We start from the raw sequence: 26,530 nt of genomic DNA on the forward strand, positions 1-26,530 counted from the left end.
CTGTACAAGAACCTTTTTTCAGGTATGATCAGCTGAGAAACACACAAAATGCAAATTTATCATCTCTAAGTCACACTTATAGATGAGTTTGTATATAATGTTACATATGTTAATATAACTGATTAATATGGTCAAATTATTGATTGGGGCTTTAAAGCAGGAACTTGTAAGCGCATCAGAGGAAGCTAACATGCTTAGCATTAGCCATCCTACCCGCTGGTGATCTCATCCATCCGGCCGTTCTTCCCTAGGATGTCCCCATCACTCATGTACCCTGCCACCTCCATCTGCTTCCCTCCTTCCAGCCCTCCTCCTCCCTTCTCCCCCTGTTCCGCCCCCCTCGCCCCTGCTGCCGCTGCTGCTCGCCTCAGGGGGGCGCTGAACACAAACCTGGAGGGGTCCGAGTGCCCACTGTAGCGCCCTGTGGTGGTGCCAGCGCTCGTCGTGCTCGCCCTGGGCGCAGCATAGCTGCTGGGCATTGAGGGGGCGTCGCCTGCCTGGAGACGCGGGGTTTGTGATTGGCCCAGACGCCAGGCCATGGGGGAGGAGCGTGTGGTGAGGGCTGGTAGACTCCGCCCATTGACCTCAGTGGTTACCGTGGTGTCAAAGGTTGTTTCTAGTGTACTGTGGAGACAGACGATAAGAAAGAGAAAATACGGGAATTAATTCTGACTCTTGACATACAGCAAAAGCTGAAATTATCAGCAACAGTTGCTAACCGTTCTTAAAACCTTAGTATAGAAGGTTTTGGGAGAAGTGCCTCTAATGGACTAAAATCACAAGTCTAAGACATTGAAGCCATCATATCAAGTGCACTCCTGTGTGAAGGGCAAATCATTCAGGTGAAAAGATCATATTTTAAATAGAGAGCTGTCTACATCAGTTGAGTGCCACTCCCTTCAAATCACATGAGGTTTCTTCTAACATTGCTTTACGATTGTGTGTGTGTGTGTGTGTGTGTGTGTGTGTGTGTGTGTGTATAAGTGTGTGACCTTCCTAAAGTGCTGTTTCTTCTAGTGAGTTAACTTGTGAAGACTCCCATGAGAACATATGTCAGACCATCACGGTACATCACATAGAGATGGAGAGAGAGCGAGAGCGAGCTTCAGTATGTTTCCATCCAACTATCAAGTGTATTTTACAAAAACATTTGAAATGCCACAGAAAATAAAATCTGAATCAGGTGCATTTGCATCAGCAGGGTTGGAGAAAGTAAATAAACCTGTGTTTATGTCAGAACAAAAAGTTGTTAATGTTATATGCAACAAAAAAATGTTAAAAACGATCAAATTCAATTTGCAATAAAAAAATATCAATGGAAAAACAAATGACATCTTACAGTCTATTATGTCAAAAGGTTTTGTAGACTTTGGCTTTACAGATGAATCGTTGCTGACTTGTCATTTCCAATCAGGTTTTCTAAATGGTTATATCACCATTAGCAAATAAACAGTAGGATGAAAATGCATCTAGAGGAAGAAAGATCTTGTGTAGGAGAGAGAGAAAAGTGTGAGAATAAGTGAAATGTTAGCAAATAAAAGCAGCTAAGGCAGGGAATGAAACCTGATGGAGGGAGACAAAGAGGACTGACTCAATATCCTGACTATCCTCCATTAGCCCTGCAACAGCTACTGCAGCCCGGTTTTTCTAATGTTTTAGAAAAATCTGTCAGCTGCAGCACAACACACAACTTTTACCTTTCAAATGATGCCTTGCCAGATAATGTTTTGCAACAAAAGAAAGCAAAATCCTAATTGAGTCTTCAATTTTGCAACAGCACTATGGAAGTGCAGCAAGTGAGTCAACAGACTGTGAACAAAAAGATGATATGCTCAAGGCCACTCACACACCAAGCCCTGCAACTTGATGTATCTGGATGCAGAGAGCAAGGACTGGCAGCAGTGGTACCTATCTTGAGCTCTCTCTGCTGGGAAAAAGAGTGCACTACATTCACATACTGAGAGAGAACAAACCTGACATAAAACCAGAAAGCTGCTCTGTTTTGTGTCTTTAAGTAGAAGTTGCTAATGTGTATTCTAGTCACAAACATCCCTGTGTAAACAAAATAATGGTGTGTTGTATATAAATATATATATATAATGTATATTGCCATGGAAACAAGACTAACACATATAGCAAAAGTGTAAACAGTATTAAGGCTTGACATGTGCCTACTGGCATGGATGTTAATGCTATTTTCACAAAATAAGGATATGATGTTTGCATGCAAATACACTAAACTGTAGCATTATCAGCATATTCATTCTAATGCAAATATACTCAGTGCCTGCCTAGTACTCACTTTATTGCATGTTTGCTGCACAACTGCTGCAATATTGCCATTGGAGAATTCTGTTTAGTTTGAAAGAAGATATTTTAAGGGAACAAATGTAACGGAGGACGCAGCTGAAGCGGGGGACAGTAGCTGTGTGGGATGAGACACCTATTTGGATGCCTGCCTCTGTACGCTGGCCTTCATTAGGTGACAAAAGCAATGACACCTTAAAGCAGTGTCTCACACATAGCAGTGAGAGAGGTGTGAAAACAGCCTTGTGCCCTGTGTGTGAGTGTGTGTGTTTGGGTATGACTTAAGCTACCTTCAGGGACACAATTCAGACTGGAGACCAGTTAATTGGGGACGAAAGCCTCCCCAATTTGGAAAAAGCAGATTTTTGGGTCAGTGGTTAAGGTTAGGGTAAGGGGTATGCAAGTAGTGGTTATGGTTAGGGTAAGTCTCCAGGAAATTAATTTCTATGTAATGTCCCAAAAAATGACATAGGTAAACGTGTGTGTGTGTGTGTGTGTGTGTGTGTGTGTGTTGGGTGAGAAAGGGCAGAACACTGAACCCCTGTGATGCCAAGTGCCAACATGAGAGGGGCAGCGATGTCAGCCGTATTCCCAGCACGTCTCTATCAACACCTCCTGAGATCAACACACACACACACACACACACACACACACACACACACAAGCCCAAAGACACACGCAGTGACATGTCATTGTGCTGAGAAACCAAATGAAACAAACAAACAAAATAAAACAACAATTGCTGATCTGACAAGCGATCGCAGCCGAATATGGAAATACAGAAATCAATTTGCCACGGTATAGAAATCTAAATCATTTAAACATTCGTACACAATGTAGCTTGCTAAATCAGCTTATCTTTATCTCAAGGCAGCAGAGATAAAAACTGGAGAAAGACAGATAAACTGAGGGAGAATGTGTGTGTGTGTGTGTGTGTAGGTGTGTAGATAAATGAGCATGCAAACTGAAGGATATGGCTGAGCAGCAAGTACAGGAAAGGCGCTGAGATATTTCACACATCTAACCTACCACATATAAACACACACGTTCAATAAAAAAAAACAAAAACATAATATAATACATTGTGTCAAGTACTGTGAATGTTATTGTTTCTCAAAATTAAGACCACATTTCCCATAAACCCTGCTGCTTTTTGAGGACCTTTGCTTCATTACACTATCTGGTATAAAGCAGAACCAAACACAAAATAAATCCTAACAGGGGGAGACTATGTTGTGTTTAGCCAAGAGCTCAGCAGGAGAGCAGGGGATTGGTTATTGCTGAGCAATGCTAAATATAAATACACTGGAACTTTCTCTTGCTGCTGCTGCTAATGAGGTCTGAGAGTCTGACAGTTAAACATATGTTTCTTGTGGAGGTTCATTCACTGATCTTGGTAAAAATGTAATTCTGCAGCACCACTTCAAAGGCTCTCCACAGATGTCATGTACAATATTAGCCACAGAATTTTTTTCATAATAGCAGTTCTTTTATTATTTGTAACCATATAGTTTTGTTACTCCTGACCACACATATTTAGCTGTAATTTATCATTATGTTATTGGGAAATTGTACCTATTCAACCAGCTATGAGTTATCAGTCGTAGATAGCGGTCTGATTTCATGACCTGCATTTATGTAAAAAACTGAGGTTACATAATTACAATTTTAAAGTAGTTGTCAATAATATAAAAAACATTGCAATTAAAATTGCATTGAGACTGAGTTGGTTGCATGTTCATATTAACAAGAAAGTAAAACCAAGAGAATTAATAGAGAAAACATTACACTACAAATATCATGTGTTCTATTGTTGTGCACATGCAGAGGTAATTTAGGTGTCATCACTGGGTATTTCACAGCATTATCACCTAGCTATCCAATTTATACACTTTGTAACTCAGCAGCTCAGGCTTGGTGGGTCACTGCCCTCCAGCTTTTCAGGACAGAAAGTACTGGCATGTGATCTAACATTCCCATGACGTGCCACTGCCTCATTTTGTGTGACTGTGTCTATGTGCGTGTGAATCTGTGTGTACATGCTGTTCAGTATGCATGTGTGTGTGTGTGTGTGTGTGTGTGTGTGTAGGTAGTAGCAGGCTGGCATTGGTACTGGCAGATGTTAAACCCTACTAGGTTGAGAGCAATTGCTCACCGCCCTCACAGCGCAGATCTTCAATCTGGACCCTGAGAAAGCGTCCCTGCCCCACCGCCAACACAACATCTTTCACACACACGCACACACACTCCGGTCAGAACAGCCAAGTCACTTTCCATCTTCCATCATAGACTGAAAACTCATCTTGTCAAAAAGTGCCTCGTATTACCTTCCTCCAGCTGAACTATGTCACTTCTCCACTCAGTCTGACTGCTCTCACAAGAACATTGTCAGGGATTGAAAAGTGTCTCTGGCTCTGACCCATCATCACTGTTAAGAACTTGACCTTTTGGTAGTTTGGGACTTCACTTTTACTGTACAGTTGAAGTCATTGCAAATCGCTTGGTATCGAAGCATCAGCTAAATACATTAAAAAAAGAGAAAACCTGCTCGCTTCAGAATCCCGTACATTCACACAAATAGGACCAGCGGCTATCTCCTCAGTTCCAAAGCAATGAATAATTTAGCCTGCCCCATTCTCTCTATGCTCCAAATGTAAACACAAAATAAACACACCCAACTGTGTGAAGCTATTATGTTCAAAATGTCATCTGGCGGTTGCTGAATCCCCATGGGACTAGACGGGATCACGGGTCCCTCAGGGCCGAGCAGACAGGAGCAGTGGAGATTTCCCTTTTCTGTTTGCTGTGCCAGGTTTGTCCTTGAAGATCACAGCATTTGTTCACACATGGGGCTGTTTCTTGCTCAAGCTCAAATGTCAATCAATACCATTTTTCATTGTTAGGATAGAAAAAAAAAAACAGTGGAGGGAAATGTAATGTTGATCAATACACATTGTCTGTGGAGGCCCCAACACATCTGGATCTCTGAGGAATGTTGTGGATGTGAACTGAGCTGCCATGATGGCTGCAGCAAGGTCAGTTCAATGGGAAAGGGAGACGGTTTCAGGGCCTCTGAAACTGTAGCTTAACCACACAGAGCTTTTTCAACTGGGTCAGTAATTTCAGGTAACATTAGCTGCCACCAGCTTCCAGGCAAGCTGCGCCTCACTGGACTGGTCGCAATTTTTAGTCTGTTTTACAATCTAGATTTTCATGATCAGCAAAGTCTTTAGCAGGGAAATGTAGCAGAGAGGCCCAACACACAATGATGCAAAACCAATGGTGGTGAGTGAGCTACATAATCACCACAGTAGTATATTTTATCTAACGTGGAAATTAACTTAGGAGCAGGGCTGAAGACTGTATGACAACAGGTGTGCTTCTATCCTAAACCAAGCCAACAGACGTGGTTTTCTAACCCACATTAATGTAGAAAGCTGAACTGTGGTTAAATTAAGTTACAATATTTAGAGCTGGTGTTTGGGGTTGAATTTGCATTGCGCTGGCTTTCTGTGCTTTAGTGCAATCATGGGCAAAACGTCTGTCAGAAGTTGCAAAATGCATACAATGGCAATGCCGCACACGTGTTGTTCACATTGGTCATGTGACAAGTAGAAATTTAACAGATGTCCCATATTTCACTGAAAACTCCAAGAGAAACTGTTAAATTAATTCAAATTTTGTACCTTTTAACGCACTGAAGATGTGCCTGGTTTAGTCAGTACTGGGGAACACCCAGTCGGCATGAATGGGGTATAAACAGGTATAGAGGGAGAATCCCAAAGAGAGAGCACAGAGAAAGACCAAGTGATGAATATGACAATGTCATGTCTGCTCGAGCGTAACAGTGATTAATTACTTAAGGTGCTTCAAAGCTTCATGGTGATTACAGCCATTTCTTATCACGGAGAGAAATTAGGATGGTCTGGCCAGGCCTTTGTCATCGACAGAATTGGCATGCATACTCCGAGGCTATTCTTACATTCAGAATATAAACATGTCCGACGCAGGCACACACTCAGGAGCCTTTTTTCCCCATTAAATCTAATGGTTGAAAACTGTGCAGTAGCCAATACACTATTTCACTGGGCTGCTGCCATCTTAGGCCAGTGCTCACTGCTTTGCTGTTACGCTACTCCAAATCTCACACACAAACACACATACACACACATGCAGAGATACCGTATAGGATGTTAATCTGCAGGTAGGATGATGCATTTTTGCACATATTTCATGCTGTCCTTGTGCGTCTGATGCATTTGAATGAGGCGTGTAGTCTCAGACCAGTCAAACACGTTACACCCCAGCACCGTGGGTCCCATTGGATTAAATGCGGTGGTAAAACAATGGCGCTGTATTGATCGTGCCTGGCTGAGACTCCTCTGAGGAAAAAAAGAAGTAGAAAACACACACATGCACACACACACAGACTGCCATCTGTCTTGGCTGTCGGCAGCCTGGTCACCATCTTCCTCTGCAAATGGGGCAAAACACACAAAATAATAGACTGGGGGAGAAGGAGAGAGACGAGCAGGGAACCATTGCCTGGAGAGCTGACATAAACCAATGGTTATCATTTCGCCTGAGCCGCAGTCTCTACACTGTTAGATTCTCCATGTTGCCCATGGCTCACAGATGGGACAGTCTTTTAAGGTGCTGGTTGTCCATCAGCTCCTGAATGTCATTATATGTGTGCCAGCTGGTGAGGAAGGTGACGCCTGTTTTTAATTAAATGCAGGAAACATGGAGAAGATGGCATGGTAATAGAGGGAACATCATTAATAATATCTCCCTGTTGGATCAGGGTGATAAACCACATGGCGTGAGTCAGAGATATCAAATCACAACTACTTGAATTTTCCAAGGACAATGGATGCACGAGGAAACTGACTTGGATAATTGGTGGTGAGACATAAAAACTATGATCACAAAGGAAACTTTTTTTTTCTTTTTAGTTATTTTCAGCGGTTTGGTCGTGACATGTGTGGGTCTTCTTCAAAGTGTGTATCTTGTTTTGCCTATGACGCATTTTGAATAGGGTAAACATGCCTCAGCTTCTGACTTGCCACGCAAAATGCTATGTTCTCCCTTCTTCTATTTCAAAAGAGGCTCTTACATTCTTTACATTTTCCATATTTGCTTGTTCCTGTTGAGGGTCACGGAGACACTAGAATCTATACCAGCAACATTACCAAAATTGTTTCTTAAAGCTGCTATGACCAATATTTTCATATTTACAATGGATCACTTGACTATGTGTAATGTCAAAGGGGTCACTTGTGGGTAGTAACAAACCCACAGAGAATTATCACCAGACTTTGCAGTTTCCCTCAGCTCTACGGAGTGTTTTAGCATCTTTAACGCATTGTATGGGTTTTCCGGCCTGCACCTTTATTGTTTTGGTTCACTCTCAACATCATCAGTGTTGATTCCAGATGCAGCAGGCAGGTGTAACAACAATACACTACCTGCCCAGCACCAAAAAGCAGACAGACAGGTGGCGACTAGCTGGTGAACATAGTGGAGCATTGAACAGCTAAAGAGCCGGATATTTCCTGAGGAGTTAGCGGAGAGCAATACAGAGCTAAAAAGAAAGTGAATATTGAACTTACATTTGCAAGTGGACAAAAACACGACTCCAAATGAATGCTAATGTCTCTCTGTGTCTTCTGGATATGTAACTACGTCGCTGTTTGCTTAAAGGTTCGACATATCAACTTTGTAAGGTGATATGTCACTGGCGCAAGTTAACAGCTTGTTGTGCTGCCCCAAAGTGGAGAGAAAAATTTAAGGAAAAATTAATTAATTAATGAATGTAAGTTTAAGGTTAGCTAGCTAACACTAAATACATCTAACACTAATTACATTGATGGTGAGGGGTTTGACTTATATGTGACTTTCAGTGACTTTTTTTCAATGATTTTAATTTAGTAGAGTGACCCAAACAGGCCAAATGCTGCAATCCAACTTTTCTTATATTGTTCAGACAGAAAGTGAACTATAGATGTGACTGTATCCTAAGGCTCTTAAAACAGGTGTGGGTGTCTTAAAATAACCACTGGCAGCCAAATCAGTTTTCTCTGCACTTTGATTTAGTTCTAAAACAGTGTTTGAGTGAAGTTGCATGACGCCTTCAGTGAGCTAGGTGGGGGGTTGAATCTTTGAAGCTGACCAGGCAAATGTTGCCGTAGTGGTCAGACATAACACACAGTAACACTAATCTTATGCCAGTAAAAGTTTAAATAATTAATTAAAGCACCCAAGAGGCAGATGGGAGGGTTTTTGCATTTGGGTTGTGAGATATTAATGATCCTATTTGAGGTGTTACATTACACTATTGTCTCAGTTTCATAACATAGCAGCTTAAAGCCAGGTTGTGCAGAATAAATCACTTAAAACCTGCAACAAATCATTTGGGTTAAATTTTAAAATGGTTTTTAAAAGGTTTTCTGATTGGTCGTTGCTCGTTGAAAACTCCGGAGTCCATAAATAAAACTGTAGAAGCAGATTACAACAGACTGACTGTAAGAAGTGGTGGCATTAGACTATGTTTGTAAGTTTGTAAGGAGTGAATTACAGGGGCTGCTCAATTTTTTATATGCTGCAGCCTTGACAGTTTAGTGAGCTTATGACTGGAGGGTTGATGGATTGAATCCATGACTGCCTGGGAAAATTTGGAGAAGGGATATGAATGGGAAATAACCATACTCTTGTATCTCCAATACTAGAATCAATGTCTTGTTGTCCCTTTCGCCTTATGTACATAGGCAAGCATATATCCCAACAAACTCAATGTCTGCATTTTTATTAATTTTCTTAACCAAAAAACAGACCAGAGTCATTTACCATTACCAGTAAGTAATGGGCAGCAGTACCATCTGGGTGCCTACCTGTGGCTGATCTGTGTCCCCCGTAGACTTGACATGGTTTCTTCCAGGTTCTGCCGCAGGTCAGCGATGTTCTTCACCGTCCTCATGCGTCTTGTCTCAGGATCCTCTCCTGGAGACACATATTTTATATGATTTACTGAGATGTTTGCACCTGCACGCACACACACACACACACACACACACACACACACACACAGCAGTCACCCACATCCACAAAGGCTACACACAAACACACACTATAAGAAGAGATGAGGACATCTGACATACAGTATTTTATAGGATGTCACTGAACGTCTCAGGAGGGAAACCAAATGATGACCGATCACGATGACAGCGAGCGTGGGTGCACGTCCCTAAACCCCATGTTGACAATTGGGAAGCCATTCAATGAATCAGCCTGTCAGGCTGCACCACATGCAGTTCTTTTAGTTTAAAAAGCAGATACATTATTTTACGCAATACTGACATTTTTCCTTCAGGCCAATGCAGAAATGTCGTGTCATGACACCACGCACCCTGTCAGTTAGTTCGGGACACAGTCGTGCCTGCGAAAGCAAACTCTGTCAGAGCTCCTGTGCTTCTCTGTCAGGCACGTCGGAAAACGCTGCCACTTCAGTCCACCATCTTCCTACCACGCCCTACAGCAGCATACAGCTGAAAGCGTGTCATATGTTTTATGTTCTTCTCAGTGCCTTGTTTACAGATGAAGCACTTGTTTCACTTAGGCATTAGGCCTATTCTGAAGGAGTGCTGCTAATAAGCACAGGGTGGACAACATTTCTGAAGCACGAGCTGTGGGCGCATGCCAAAGTATCTGCTTGTCTGCTCCAATTAAGCCTTTCTGTTAGCTCGTCAAGCTAGCCTAAATCCGCAGGCGGGTACCAGAGAATGGGTAATTAACAAGTGTCATGAGACATAGAATGGATGCCGGTCAAAGTGCTTTCCAGTTTTAAGGTGCTTTCAGAAGAAAACTGTCTCCACAGTGGAGATGAATGAGCCAGCAGATCTCGTACAACAAGGCGACAATGCGGTGTGATAGTAAAATGAGTGCAAGAAGCTGTGCTCTGTCACTCTGTGCTGATTTCAGTGCTCTGAGCAGACATACTGACAGCAAGCTACTGTGATTACAGTGACTGTGGCAAATAGGGGCAGATGGGAGCAGTGGTAGGTTGGAGGTTTAAAAAGGCCTCCAGCGACTCCTGTAGCTCTACTCATTGCCAGGTGGAGAAAAATTGTTGAGGTGTGTATATGCCGGAATATGAAGCAGGTTGGTATTGAAAAAAAGCAGAAGATCTAAGCCATTTTTTTCTGGATAACTACAGAATTGTAAAAATCTATTTCAGAGTTGACCTGAAGGCATTTGGATACATTTTATAGAAAAAAATGCACAGACTGTACAGTTTACATTTCATTCAAATAAATGTGTGCAAAATTGTGCTCTGCATTGTCTTTGGCATGTCTACAGTTCCTGTCTCTTTTCCCCACACTGAAAAAAATGATTTGATTTGAACAGACTGATACGACACTGCCAGTATGTAGCTGATCCTGCACACTCACACCAATCTTCCTGTTTTGGTGTATGCTGTGTGACAACACACAATGTTAGAGTCACTTTGCTCACCAGGTACAAAAAGTGTGCAGAAAATTGATACTGAATTTATTCAAGCCTCTTTTTTAAAGGGAATACCCTATTTTGCATGTTTGCTTGTTGTTGTTGATGCAACTATCTTGGCCATGTCTGTCCTGTAGAAATACCTTTTTAAATAAAGGGTAAATCAACAAGTCACAAAAGCACATAGCACAGGGTCAACTGAACCTCATTTTCATTTTGTCTTTCTTTTTAAATGCTTTAAAACTCTGATACATAAGCTGAAAATGTAATGACAACAAGCTAGAAACAGTAGCAGATAGGATGAGATTGCCACCAATTATAGGATTTATGACCGGTTAACATTCTCTAAGTCACATTGTTTAAAGACTTCACAATTCCAGAAACCAAATCCAAACACTATACTATCCGCATTTGAAAAATCATTTTCAAAATTAATTCAAGACTTGACCTCAATTATACTGTATTGTACTGTGTAATGACGTCACAGGGTAAAGAGCAGTCTGGTATAATTGAGGTCATGTTTTGTCTTTGCAGAGCAAACAGACTGAAGGTTGTGTGAGGTTGAGGTGGTGCCGCATGTTCTAAACCTCTGATCCCATATCAGATGTCCACTCTATGGCCAGTAATTAGAAATCGATGAGGTACATATGATCTTGTTCTAAAACTTACTAGAAAAAAGAATACACAAAATCACAGTGACAAAATTGTGTTCACGGCCAATGCACAGAAGCTTCTGTGCCCTGAGTTGATTCCTGTCAGGATGGAACACATCTGAGACAATCATGTGAGACGAAAACTCTCCTTTGAAGCCCAGAATCGTATGCTATCGTCATTTTTCAGAAGGTTGCCGCTCCTTAAGGAAAGGAGATCCAGTCCAAGAATTAAATGGGAAATGGATCTCAGGTACCACAAACTCAAAGCATCACTGTTATCTGAGGTTCTCTTCTTCTTCCCTTTCTCACGTCTTCCCTGCTCCTCTCCTCCTCTCACCAGGGCCCCTTCGAGAAAGATCCAATTACAATCCCATTATAAAGTGACATGAGGAGATCTGGCCCTGGAGTCTCCATCATGAATGGACACTTCATGCAACATTGAGAAGCAGCCCAAGGCGTGCGTGTGCATTTATGGGTTTTTGTGTGAGCAATTCACTGCGGTAGAGGAGCAGGGGTCTCACCTGCACAGCAGGGTAAAGCAGAGGCGAACTGAATGTGCGGCCAACACAACTGCACCACAGAGGTCAACACACACACGCGCACACACACACACATTGGAGCCTCATTGCATTAGAAAAAAAATATATTCATTCTAAAACACAATACCTATAAGCAATGTACCAGCTCAGTACTTTTGCAGATCAACAAGAGTAGCAGACGTGTGTGTAGCTAAATCCCTAGCACATAATATCTAATGCAGCAGCTGCTTATACACGTGTATAGCTGATGTTTCCACTTCAGTAGCCAACACTAACAGAGAGGTGAGAAGCCACAAAGCATTCATTTGGATTCAAGCTGCTGTCCAGCTCTTGGCCCGGTGAGGCTGTGAAGCCGGGGGTCGAAAAGGGCATGGAGGGAGAGAAGGTGCACACACACACACACACACACACGTACAGGGTGCAGAATAAACGCTGCTCCAGATAGACAAGATAAGGCAACATAATGCAAATGACTGCCATTTGGGACTGACACGTTTATAGACACACTCCAGCACAAACACACACACACACACACACACTTACTGTACCAGTGGGTGCTTTAGTGCCAGATCACTCTCTCTCCCCTGCTCTTTCAATAATGCATGTTAGCTGGTACTGATGCCCCTCGCTCCAGCTGAATACTATTAGGGTACCATCCCAACCATCTAATTACAACACAAACATGCATGCCAACACACACACACACGCAGACAAACACACAACAAGACATAACTGTAAGCTAGGTCCACCCTTATTGTGGCATTTTGTCATAAATCAGCCTTAATAAAGCTTTGGCTGTCAGTCATTGGCGTGTTGCTGTGGCAGCTCTCACACGCACACACACACACACACACACACAAACACACACACAGATAGATGTATCCCATGCAATTTTATGGCCCTGTTGCTGAATGTGTTTCCTAATAGGCGTTGCAGCACATTGAGAGCTTGTTAATACGTATCAACGACAACTGCTCCCCGAGGCTAAAAGCGCAAACTGCCACGACAGCAGCTAGATGTTTTGAAAGCCAACTTTGATGGGATGAAAGAGTTCTTTAAAGATGTAAATGGCTTCTCAACTATCTGGATAGATCTCTAAACACACACACACACACACACACACACACATATATAAACCCACACTGGAGGCATGCATGCAAAAAGAAAAAAAAAGCACCTGTATGCACAAACACTGTAGATAAGCATGCACACACACACACACACACACACACAATGAAAGGTGTAATAATAAGCTATTGATCACGTTGGCTGTGTGACTCACAAGCAGTGAGGGAGGTGCAAGTAATAAAAGCTGTGCTTTTTCAGTGGGTGAGGTGTTGGTTTTCCATCATCTATATCTCAAGGTATTTCTCCTTTATGCTGCATCATGCCTCAACCTGCTTAAAGGAAATCAGCAATAATCTGCTCATTGCCAAAGCTCGCCCTGCTGTGCTGTGCGCTGTACTTTGCTTTATCTGCAGAGTCACAATAATCGTCTCTACTCTCTCCGTCTACTACGGACAAAATGGTCCATCTTACCAACTGAACCCCAGCCCCCTTCCCACGTCCCTTTCCTCTCACATGAAAGCCAGGTTTGTTCATGGGTGCTCATTCCAAAAGCACAAAGCATGGCATGCTCTCCCAAGCTAGGCGTTAATAGAGCTGCTGTCGAGGTATGGCAAGATACCTGTGGGTATAGGTTAGACTCCAGTACAGCACTTAACAATGCTACACACACACAGTGCTTCATTTGCAGACTGTGACGGATGTGTGTGTGCGGATGCAAGTGACAAAAAGGATGTGTACGTGTAAGTGAGATCTGTTTATCTGCTTGTGTGCATGAATTCAAACTACTGTTGCTTGTGTAAATCTTGTGGGTGAGGGTGCACTAACATCTGTGAGTCAGTGTGTGTGTATGAATTGCATGAGGGAGGGTGTGTGTGCTTTTACAGCCTTGTCTCACAAATTTCTTTTACATAATTTCTTAAAATGCTAATAGCGTGCTCGGAGAAATACGTTTCCCCATCATGAGGATTAAGGAAATAACCAGCTTATTGAAGGCTTTTTCTGCGCTGACATTCTCACATTCTGCTCAAGTTTGCATTTTTAAACATAAGTTATTTTACTTCCTGTACAAAGTTTCCAATTTGTGGTGTTGTCATAGCAATCCTTTCATGTTGGAGGAATGTAATCCCCAAATGATTTGAGTCTATAGTATGTAATGCCTTCCACAGTCATGCTCATTTCCTGGAATTTGCTGACTGTGTTGACTTACGTGAGCGAGGTTGTGTGTGCAGCACCTTCTCCAGGTCGCCCAGCATGGTGAGGATCACCTCCTTATCCAGCTGAGCCGTTCCCTCACGAGGCCCTCCCCCTGAAACCTCCTCCTCTGCCCAATAGCCGCCGTCTTTCTCCTTGCCTCCCCGCTTCCCACCACCCCTGCTTGCTGCCGGCTCCTCGTCTGAACGCCCGCTGCTGCCCTCTTCATCTGTTCCCCCCTCCTCCCTGGACGTCCGCGCTGGCTCAGTCCGTGGGTGGCCACTGTATGACGCCCGCTGCGGCCGCCCGCTTGCACCCGTGCATCGCCAAGGGACCGGGATGAGGGAGTGTTCCGACTGAGAAAGCACCTTGGTGAGGGAGAGCGACAGGGATCGAGCTCGGGTGCCCCGCACTCCTCCACCCCTCGTGACCGCCTCCTTCCTAGGGCTTCCCTGCAGGCTGCCTCCTGCCCGCTGTGTGGAAGATGAGTACAATGAAGAGTTCTGAGGTTGTGAGAGACGAGGTGATGGCTCGTCAAGCTCAAAGGAGTAAACCCGCTGCTCGCCATCGCTGAGCAGGGTCAGGTTTGTGAGCGAGCGCTGCTTGATCCGCAGGTTGAGGTTGTCGGGGAGAGGCTGGGGAGGCCGTCGGGCTGGGCTGCCCCCCTGATACACCGAGAACTCTGCTCCCCTCTTCATCTCTACTCACAGCTCCCCTCCCTTTTTTCAGCTTACCTTTCCGCCTCTGGTGGCTCAGTGAGTGCAAGGGGATCTACCTGTGCGTAGCTCTCTGTTTCACATCTTGGCTGCACTGTCACTGAGAGAGCAGATGGAGAGAAGGAGGAACCGGAGGACGGAGGAGGCAGAGAGATGTGTCCCCGCGTCCCACGCCTCCCGACTGAGGTCCAGGCTTCAGAGGGCTGGAGGGAAAGCAAGCACAGGGCGAAGAGCGGAGAGAAAACCTCCCTCTCAGGCATGCAGGTAGAATCCAGATCCATCCTTGAGCCAGCCCATACTCATGGTCAGACGTTGAGCCAGACACAAACACTTATTTCTTCCACTCCGTCTCCTGTCCTCATGCTTTCTCTCTGTCTTCTTGGCTCCTTTCTCTTCCTCCACCACAGTCAGGGGCGTGGATGAACGAGTCGCTACATCTCCCTTCCCTCACTAACACGTTCTCTCTGCCTCCTGCGCTCACACTCCCTTTATCTTTTCCCCTATTAAATGACAGTCTCTTTTCATTCACTCTTATCTCTCTCCCTCCACCTTCTGTCTCTCCTTTAATTACCACCTCAGTGCCACACTTCTCCTGCCTCCCCTCTGACTCTCTGACGGTCCCTCTCTCCTCACAGCGGAGAATGAACGGCTGGTGAAGCCCGCGAACAGGCTCACATAGCTCTCGGTCTGCTTGTTCATTCCAGCATGCAGCCTGCAGTACCTCTCTCTCTCTTAGCCCTCCTTCTCTGTTTACCACCCTCTCTTTCTGTTAATCCCGCTCGTTCTCTCACTTTCTGTTCACTTCCCTCCTCTTCCCAGCCCTTTTCTCCCTCACACTATCCTTCACCCTCTCTTTCTGTCCCTCCATCTTTCCCTCACAGTGTGACAGTGAGTTGTTTGGACAGTGCACCTGTAAGCTTGCAGCCTCTGCTGCACCACGCTGCCTGCCTGACTTAATTAAATGCTATCTTGAGGAGCTAAAACAGCGAGCCCGCAGCTTATCATGGATCAACAATGAGACCACAGAACCAACATATCCCCATCAATCAATGCTAGCTTTATTAGCTCTGCCGCTGTTAGTCACAGCTGTCTTCCACACATTTTTTAATCCTGGTTACCAATAGCTAGTAGGGACTGGAAGCAGTTGCCTAAGAAAACCATAATCAAGGTTGACCTAATCATGTGTTTACACTGTGAGTGACCCATCTGCATATTAGTCTAGCTATCCAGTTCCCCACAAATTTGTGTGCTGTTATTAATCAAAAATGAACAGACAGATAAAAATCAATACAATTACTTCGGCGCTTACCCTCTGTTGTTTTTACTTTCTGTGTCTACAAATAATTTCATTAAAGCTTAAATCAACACGTGAATTTTATATAGTTGTGCTGCTTTGATGTTTGGATATTGTCACTACTGACATTGGTTCAGCCCGTATATGTAAAATGAGAAGACTTGTCATGTGGTACTTGCGGTATGAGTACACTTGAATTTTCTTCTCAGAGACTCATTTCTGCCCCTCTATGGAGAAAGAGTCGGAAAAAACGAAGGATGTGTAACGTGTGACAACAAAAAGCAAGTGTTTGAAATGGACACCAAACAAAGAGAATGGTCAGCGCTGCAGTCTAATTTTATCCTTCAAATGATGGGCTTTGGAAAAGCCACGACCAAAGCAAAATGTCTGGAATGTGACTGACCTGACATCCCCAAACCTGTAATCACGCGCTGTTGTTTGTGCACACTGCGCTTTGTTGGCGGTTTGAACTTGACATCTTATTTTTCATCAAGTTAGCTGTTTGTTTGATTTATCATCCAAGTTGACCTCTTTTATTTCTGTTATTATAAGGATGTAGTTTCGTTCCAAAATAAGGTATCCACCATTTGAATCCAGTGCCATTTTCTTCTAAAATGTACAGTATATCCCAAATAATTTACAGAAACTTTGGAAGGATCCTCAGTAACGCAATCACTGGCAAAAGATGTTGCACCTTAAACAAACCAGACAAGACATAGATGCGACAGATGAATTTTAGGCAATGCAAAGATCAGTAATGTAAAATGGGATGCATGGACTTGTGACACTGAAGTCTTCATTTGCAACTGACAAAATCCAATTGAAACAATGGGATTTCTCTGTGCCAGCAGTTTGTGTTTTGATGGTGTGTTGCCTGGTTTAACCTCTCATCCTGCTCCTTGTCAGGAATTTAAGTTTGTGGGTAGAAACTCCTTCAAACTGGTCAAATGTCCCTCGATCCTGACCTCTCTGCTGCAGAAGCTCAACTGCACAGATGTGCACTGACTGTAATTAAAGGACAATAAAGACGTTGGCAGTCGTCCTTCTTTGCAAACAAACAGTACGATTTCATTTTAACCAGCAGTTTTCGTTGTACAGGTGTTATGGCAATCATAGTCGAGTAGGATCATAAACTCAAATATACATCATGTACAAAATATTGGGGGAACTTGTTCCTGTTTCTGAGTCATTTCAGCCACTCTTATCCTCAAAACCAATATCTACTAAATCAATTTCTCTGTTGCTTTAAGGATTAAAACTCCTCCTAGACCCAGTTTCCATGTTCCGTTGTAGTTTATGTGTGCAGGGTCTGTAAAACTCTTGTAATTAAAGTCCATCCGTTCCTCTATCTGGATATGGCTCAGATATCTGAACTAATGCCACTGTAGGAGCTTTGGATAAAAATATCCATCAAATGTCAAATAACACTTTGCAAAAGCCATCCCTCTGCTGAGGCTGAAAACAATAAATGATGTGTATGTACTTATCATGATGTGTCATGTGACTGGTCGTTAATGCAGCGCTGGGATTGTAACAGATGATGTTAGCCTGCAGGGATGTAAACAAAAGGCTGCAGATGCTCCCTGTGTCCGGCTGTCAGCGCTGACCTTTTCCCTTTGCTACATGAAGCCAGCACGGAACAGGGATCCCCCCAATAAACACAAATACACACGTGTCAGCACCCTCGCTGAAGACACACTCACACAACACCAGTACATTGTGCTATACACAGCACTAGCCTCCAAAAACTCTCCCATCCTGCAGCTACCCTTTAACTATCCTCCATTAACTGCAACAACCCCTGCAGCAGCTAATCCATAATGTAATACAACAGTCTTAATGTAAACTAAACCAATTTTTCTATTTCCTAAAGAGGGTAAATGCATTGTCTCAACAATTCCTCTCACATGTAGAGCAGCATAGCAGCAGCAGTCAGGTCAACATTGGGTAAATATAGATGCTGAACAGCAGATGAAGGTTAAATTCCTATATGCCCAATATTACAAGAGACAAATGTTAATGCACAGAGGCATGTGCACATTCGCACACCCACACAGAGAAATATCATATATGCAGAGCCCACAGCATGTGTGTTGACCTGCTGTACCTGATATCTCCTCCAGGCACTGTTTGGCTGTCTTGCTGTAGACCAGCTCTCCCTTGGTGGGGCTGAGGCAGGGGTCGGCCGGGGCCACCATGGTGCAGTCATTTTCTGAGAATGTCCTAAAGGCACAAGGAAACAAATAATACATGGCAGTTATAAAGACAGGCTGAAATATCTGGTAAACTCAAGCTTGACTACAGCCACTACAGTCATTTCACAGCAGCCATGGGGGGAGTGTTTTTACTGAAATGGTACAGTGCTGATAGTGAGTCATGCAGATGCATTTGCTGGAATTTAAGGGTTTGAAAGACCAGTAACTGAGAGATTTTAGTGTTTGATTTGGAGCAACAGCCAGAATTTTCCCTCCTTTGTCTGTTGTCTGTGTTTCTGCGATGTTAAACAAGAAAAGAATTCGAATTTCTGAGTCAGTTTTTGGTCTCAGTCACATATTCAACAGATGGACACCTCTAAAAGGAGAAGGGGACGGTCTCTGATGAGATGCTTTCTGTGAGTGCTTCTGAGTGCGTGCATGTGTTTGTGTGCATCTGCCTCTCCTCCTCAAGCCTGAGCATCACGCTCCACTGTTTTGTTTGCTGATCTGAAGAAACAAGGATGGAGTCCAATACACTTCACGAGATAACAGTCCTACACACACACGCACACAGTGAACGACAAGAAAACGCAAAATCACATATGCGCTTACAATCATAAACAGACTAACAGCGACACATACAAACACACACTTAAGCACAGTGACAGATGATACACATACAAACACAATAAAATGCACATTCACACAGGAACACACACACACACACACGATGAAAAGCATGCATTTTTAACCACATACACATGAAAATCCTGAAATACACACAGTAAAACTTGCATACACAAACACACAGACAGATCTGAGCACAAGCTACTGTATAGTATTCATTCCCTCCTATATAGACAACACACACACACACTCCGGGGACCACCACCACCACCTGCAGAGCTGCAGATAAAAATTGGCTTCCAGTTGCGACAGCAGCATCGGCCTGTGACTTCAGATCATGTGAAAAAGCTTTTTTTTTTCTTCCTGCAAGCTTCCCTCACCTCAGTGGATTCACAAACACATCCACAGATATTCACTGTCACTGTTGCACACAACAGTTTGGGCCCAAAATAAGAAAGCAGATATATGGGGAAAATGTGACTGCTGCAGTAACAAATGATTATTTTCTTAAAATTGATTCTGCTACTTTTAAATGGAAGGGTAACTTCACTAATAAGATTCAGGTAAGGCCTGTTTTTAATGTTTTGCTATTCTTTACTCCTGGTTGTATAATGAACTGTGATTCAAACTGTAGCAATTTTGGGAAAGCATTTCCATTAGTTGTCAACAGATAATTTAAAGAGGTGGCTGTCAAAGCATCGCCTACAATGTTCAAATGATGGGTGATCTTCGGGAAATGCAGTGCAGAAACACCAATGAGCGCTGAGCAACAAATTTCAAATCAAATCACTGTAGCATTTCTGTCATTCCCAATTCTGTTCCTGAACTCGGGTCAGCTTAGGTTAGGAGCAGAGGAGGACACAGGAGGATACAGTTAATAACACTGCAAACTCTTTGTGTGTGTGTGGGGGGGGGAAATCAATCCTGCACACTCACTGCAGCAAAGTCCTACAACCACACTGGCCTATTAAAACTTGGCAGAGGCAACGACTTAAGTGGGTGTAGAAAGAGAAAACTGAAAAACTGAACAAGACAAAGATGCCTAATTGGGCTGAAAATGATTGTAAATTACAGCACAGCAGGAGGCCTTTACGCTTACTGTCTGCATGCTGACGGCTGCGGGTGAGGCCTGCTGGTGAGGAGGAACATTTATAGCAACAGCAAAGGAGGACGAAGATGGAGGCTACAGAAATATGCTCACAAAGAAATATCTTGGCACAGAGGAAAAAGATCTGTACCTCAAAGGCAAGAACAAGGTGCTAACTCAACCAGGGGTTTCATACCCTCTTTGGTTCGCTGTATAGTGCAAGGCACCAACGATGAGGACTAATAGGACTTAATGCGAGGAAATGACACACATTGCTTTAAAACAGCAACATTTCAAGACAAAATCAGTTCATTTCAATGCAATCCTAACGATCTGTGGATTCCCATGTGGGGGTGACGTAAATCTGCACTCATTTTTCATGGGCTTGGTGAACTTTGACATGCGACTGGCCGTTTGCAAACTTGCTAGGTCAGAGAGGTTTTTCCCACCAGGGGGAGGAAACGGCACAGTACAGAAAAAAACAGAATGAATCTTGGAGAGCACCAGCCCTCTGACGCCTGCTATTTTGTAAGGATGTGTGGATGAATTTCACTGTGCCACTTTCTGATGTGACCGAGCCTTAACAGCAGAGAGAGTGAAGCCTCTAACAGCTCGACTGTCCATTGACTCTGCTGGCCAACTCATGCCAGATACTTCAGTTTGAAATATCAATTATCAGAGATTATTGTTAATATTTGGTTTTTGATGGCCACTAGAAACTCAAACTGTAGTGAAGTGAGTAAGAAAACTTACAGCTTCAGTCTCCAAATTAATGGCCTCTTAATAGTTAATGTGTTTTTGGTGATGATTTTGAAAAAAATTTGTGAGACGTATGTTGGGAGCAGCTGTAGTGATTATTGCTTGCTTGTTCCACCTCAACTCCACTCGTTATGGCCAAATTTGAAATATCTAGCCCCAAATACTGACAAAAACGCCAGCAACTGGTAAACTCAAGCCCAGGCTTCAAAATGTTCCTCCAGAAACCTGTGGGTGACATCACAGATGGTACACTTTCTACACTTTTTCTGTTTACTTTTTGCTCATTGAGTGGGCTGTCTGTGCTTTTACAGTTTCAGTTTTGGTTCCCTTCTTCGTAACTGAGTATCACTCACTATCTGCCCAGGACTGATAGCCGCAGCAGTTTTAACTTGCTAAATGTGTGGGATTAAAGTAATGCTAATGCTCAAAAGAGGCATTGCCGAATGTGGCGAGGCTGACTGTGCACAACGGAGGAGGAAGATGAGAGAGGGAGAGAAGGGGTGAAGGATTAAGTCTTGTTTAATGGGATTCCTAACTCTCTTTCTCTCTGAGCACAAAGGCATCTCAGAGACTTTGGCAGCCGCTCCATTTTTTCCCCCTGGATTACCTCTGCTGTTGTAAGAGAAAATCGGCCCTGCTGGGCAGATTTACCCACTTCCTGCACCTCTGATGGCTGTAACGTCAGGGAACCACTTGTCAGCTGCATGCATCAAAACAACACTGGTTGAATGAAGAGGAGGCAAAGGGTTTCTGAACGCTGCCAATGTCTGGGTTCTCACATCAAAAATGAAACCCAGACAGTTAAATAATAGGGTTTGGCAAGCGGCAGGCAGTGGATGTTAATTTGTTCTGTAATGACTGTGAAGAGATGTGGAGGCGAGAGCAAGATGCACAGTGGGGAGCGCCAGCTGATCACTGGGAGTGTTCCAGGATTTCATGGGGTGTGTGTGAGTGAATATACTGTGTCTGTGTGTGTGTGTCTCTGAATGTGTGCCGGTATGACTTAAAGGGTAAATATATTGACCTCTGGGGACAAAATGTGTGGGAGAGATGGAAATAAACAGCTTTGCTCATTTAGTGTGTATCCTAAGGATTGTAGTGCATACACACACACACACACACACACACACACACACACACGCACACCTCACCTGTACATGAAGGGGGCCACAGTGGCAGTATTGGGGTGGTTGTGCTGCTGCTGCTGAGGAAGCTGAACTACTCCGTTCCCTCCGAGCGCTCCTCCTCCTCCTCCTCCTCCTCCTCCTCCACCCCCTCCTCCTCCCAGCATCCCACTGGACCCAGACAGGGCTGAGGTGCTGGTGGAGGAGGTCATGCTGGTCCTTTTGCCCTCTGGGCCCCCAATGGAGCGCTGTATGTAAAAACTCCCACCCTGCCCTCCTTTCGTCAGCTTGGCTCTCTCCCCCTCTCCACCCCGCATGTTGCCGCTGCTGTTTAAGGCCGCCTGGCTTTGGCTCTGCGACTGAGTCTGAGGCTTGGACGTCGTGGTGGAGGGAGCTTTAAGTCCTGGCTTAGGTATGCCGCTGGAAGCCGAGGAGGTGCCGCCATCTTTCTTTCCGCATGATGGCTTCCCTCCCTTGGGGATGAGGCTGGCAATTTTGGAGGTCTTCTTATTGGGGTCAGCATATGACTCGCGCTCCTCTTTGGGTGGCGAGCTGTCCTTAGAAGATTTCCCAGACTTGCTTTTGTCGTCCTTGTCTTTGGAAGGGGCCATGGACCTGCTGCCATTGGCAGACGCTTTTGAAAATGAAGAGGAGGGGGAGGAAGAAGAGGAAGTCTTGCTTGGTGCAGTGAGGGACGATGTGGGTGTCTTGGTAGGCATTTGCTTGGCCGTAGCACTGCTACTGCCGCTACTGCACACCGACCCTGTGGGCGTCAATCCATCCTCACCGTACTCCGACAGGTCATCCTCCTCCTGCAGAGCCATCTCTGCCACAGACGGTGACGCTCGTGAAGCCGATCTAGGGTTAATCAGGCGGAACTTCTCCAGCATGGACCTCTGGGGTCCACCACTGCCAGCTGACCCTACTTTTGACCCATCGCTTCCGTGTGGCAGAAGGCCTTCAGTGGCCTGCGGTGAATGGGTGGGGGAGGGTGAGTGCGTGGGGCTCGCCAGCATGGACGAAGTGGCGCTGTGCTTGAGGTTCATGGACTTGCTGCGCCAGGACTTGCTGGCGGTGGGGGAGGGGATGGCAGAGGCCAGCTGCTGCCCGCTGAGGCTGGTGGGAACTGTCCCACCAATACCGCTCCCATTCATCCCGCCGGGTGCTGGGATACCCCTCACCGCTTCTGAACCAGGGGAGAAGAGAGAATGATTATTAAAAGTGCTCTTTTGGCAAATTAAAACATCTAATAGGATCCAGCTGTTAAACTTCCAAATCATATTTCTAATTCAAATAACTGAGTCACTGACTGATTTGATTAAAAGGATCAATGTTATCATGGCGACATACTTTTATACAATGTGCCTTTCTGGACTATTTTAGCCAAAATAGATATAGATAATATTACATATCCATAAACTACATCCACTTTGGAAACATTAATTACATGGAGTTCGTTAAAATATAGGGGAACAAGCATGTACAGTGTAAATAGCATTATTTTGCAATTGTACCACAATTTGTTTTAATTCTGTTATTTTTTCATGTAAGATAGATGATATCTAATTTTGGAAAGTTTTTACATAGCAGTTCACTGTAGTTACTCTGACACAGGTAAGGATTTCCTAATCAAACCAAGACATTTGGAGCAAACAGTCAAGTTCTGATTAACTTTCACAGTCTTCCTGGATTTATTTGACATCAGAAACAACATTTTCTAAAGTCACAGCTGAATACTCTGCTGTCTTCCTCTATGGGTTTACATACACTCAGCTCAAAAGTCAAGCAAAAATGGGAACATTTCTGTGTTGTGTAAAGTAAAAAAAAGAAAAGAGCGCTTATTCCCAATTGGCAGAATATCAACAGCAGGTTGGGTTAAAAGATTCCACTGTTATTATTATACTGGTGTCTTGAGTTTTCACTCAAGTGTGTTGTAGCTTCCTGTTCAGACTTCCATCCCCTGATTTACACTTCTGTAGAGGCCTGTCACAGCATGTCTGCAGGTGGATAACAGTGGTTGTAAGGGACAAGCCACCATGTTGTAGCCGTGACAACAAAAGAGATCACACCAGCTTTGTTAACATGGATGGAGAATCAGCTTCTGAAAGGAAATCATCCGCCCCCAGATTCACTGTTCAACATCATCAGTCTTTTATGATCAATATGTTCTATGAGTTTGAGGAGTTATTTATAATTGACTGTTTTGGTGAAGCAACTTTCCCTGAACATACCTACTTTTTACATTGGTGATTTTCTGCCTTGCCTAGAATTATTCCTGGATTGTATTGAATTCGCTCGTGTGATGCATGTAGACAGGGAGTGTAGTAGCAAGAAGAAAGTGAGCACTGCAACCTCAACTCAGAAAATGTCTTCCATATTGAGGGTGCAGTGGGTGTAGAAATTGGTGTCTAGTCTCTGATCCAGGGATTTCTCCCGGTATGATTGTTCAACGTTGGGAGAAAATGGCAGCTCTAGAAGAAAGCCCTTGCTCTTTGATGGACTTACATCAAAAACCAAAATTGCTGAAACATTTCCTGCTAACAAACTCGTAGCTACTGGAAATATCTGGTAATCATGTCATCTACGTTGAGCTATTTATCTACACATATTTTGGTTAGATTTTTGGTTAGATTTGTCACTTAAAGGTACTCTGTGGAGTTTTTGACCTCTTTAGGGTGGGTCCCCCCCTGAAAACTCCACAGGGCACCTTTAACTCTTCCTGGTGGCATGTAGAACATTCACACATATTTAATACAAATAAAAGAATGAAAATAAGTCAGTGGCAGCAAAACTCACTGAGATACAGTATGAAGACAATGTGACATGTCTGTATTATATGTAAAGAATTAAGAAAACTATGGAATATTCGCAAATAATCATGTAATCAATCATATGATAAAAAATAGTCAAAGGCTGTTCAAGTATGAATTTTTTCAAACCATTTCTAAAGACATTCCTTTTCCACTTATCACATTCACTGGCATTTATTCCATTCCAAATGTGTTCACTTCTACTAGATTTTCAGTCAAATGGTGCTAGGAAAATATAACATGCTGAGCCAAACCGCACACACATACACACAGAGCACATACACATCCATCATGCGTGGAAAACAAATGTTTTAGCGTCTGCCGCTGATCATCGACCTTTACACACACCCCGCTTTTCCTGGCTGGTTGATACTCCGACCATCAGCGCTTCTCTTTCACTCCCTCTCCCTCTGTCTTATATATACACACACACACACACACACATTCAAGATCCACTACCTGACAGATAAGTATAGTATTTAAGGAAGATGGATACAACAGAAGGCAGGCAGGCACAGACAGACAGAAATGCATCTTCTTCTGGATATGAGTTTGAGGTCACTTCAGAGGGAAAGGGAGGCGGATAAATAGAGAGAAAAAAATGAAACGAACAATTAGAGATGGGGCGGGATATAAAGAGAGGAAGGAGACAGAGTGACAGCATGAAGTTACGCACCATTAGACTGAATGTCTGTCTGGTCGTCTGTCAGCACAGTGAGAAGGGCTGTGAGTCACCTCCTGCCTGCAGTTTAAAGCCCCTTCAGGCAGGTGGGGTGGGGGTGGGGGTGGGGGTGGGGGTGGGGGGGGGTGGTCAGCTTCAGCAATAGCCGGGGCCCAGAGACTTTAACCAGCTTACACTTCTGACAACATTCTCTAAAACCTTAAAACGTCTCAGTACACTGTGTCAGATACAGAGTGAAAAGTGCAATTTCTCAGGTTATAACAGAGGCTTTTCTTTATATTGTGGTGTATAAAATTGAATATAGCACCCAACTGTAAAATGTCTAATAATGGTCGGGGCAATTATTATTTGCTGATTTTTAACCATATACATGACTCATTAGGATTGCACAAGAGAAAATGCAGTTATTCTGTGACACTTCTGGTACTCAAATTTTTTTATGACTGCATTTTAGGTCTGTGGCCAATCGACAGGTGTAAAACTACTGCTGCTAATGCATAAATGCATAATGCTAAAACATATTGGTCAGCAATTTTGCAAACAAAGCATCAGTACATAAACTGACTGGCACACACTGTACATATATACAGTATCTACATGGTTGAAGCATTGATGATATATAAAGCCATAAATATTATATGGATATAGGCAATATTTTAGGTGAAACATTTACATACCACTCCTCAGCTATTGTTAGTTATCGGGACAGTTTTTAAGACCTATATTTAAAATGGGGCTGTATTTAATTATTGAATATGCCAGAGAAAGTGTGGCCAACGAAACTTTTCATCTTCCTCTACTTCTGAAGACTGATTCTATATAGTAGGTGTGTGTGCCATATTTGTGTATCTAAGAGTATGTGTATGTGCTTCAAAAGTGTACATGGGACTGTTGGTGGAAATTTGACTGCACATGCGTGTGTGGACATGTAAATGTATGTGTTTACGTCTATGCGTGCAACATTTTTAATATTGAA

The 26,530-nt window shown here is 43.6% G+C and overlaps 1 protein-coding gene across 16 annotated transcripts in view; it reads right to left on the minus strand.

The window, feature by feature from the left end:
• nav3 (neuron navigator 3) overlaps positions 1–26,530 on the minus strand; it is a 336,822-nt gene that overhangs the window by 66,913 nt on the left and 243,379 nt on the right. For 13 of the 16 annotated variants that reach the window (XM_044186959.1, XM_044186957.1, XM_044186952.1 and 10 more), the window contains 4 exons: positions 22,090–23,248; positions 18,378–18,493; positions 9,198–9,306; positions 214–624 (listed from right to left, as the gene is read on the minus strand). In XM_044186959.1, the coding sequence (XP_044042894.1) occupies positions 214–624; positions 9,198–9,306; positions 18,378–18,493; positions 22,090–23,248 (1,795 nt within the window). Of the gene's footprint in view, positions 1–213; positions 625–9,197; positions 9,307–14,276; positions 15,980–18,377; positions 18,494–22,089; positions 23,249–26,530 lie in introns of those variants that run through there. The other 3 variants (XM_044186958.1, XM_044186960.1, XM_044186964.1) reach the window with 2 other exon arrangements.

The sequence above is a fragment of the Siniperca chuatsi genome, linkage group LG23 (assembly GCF_020085105.1).
Source record: "Siniperca chuatsi isolate FFG_IHB_CAS linkage group LG23, ASM2008510v1, whole genome shotgun sequence".
NCBI lineage: Eukaryota > Metazoa > Chordata > Actinopteri > Centrarchiformes > Sinipercidae > Siniperca > Siniperca chuatsi.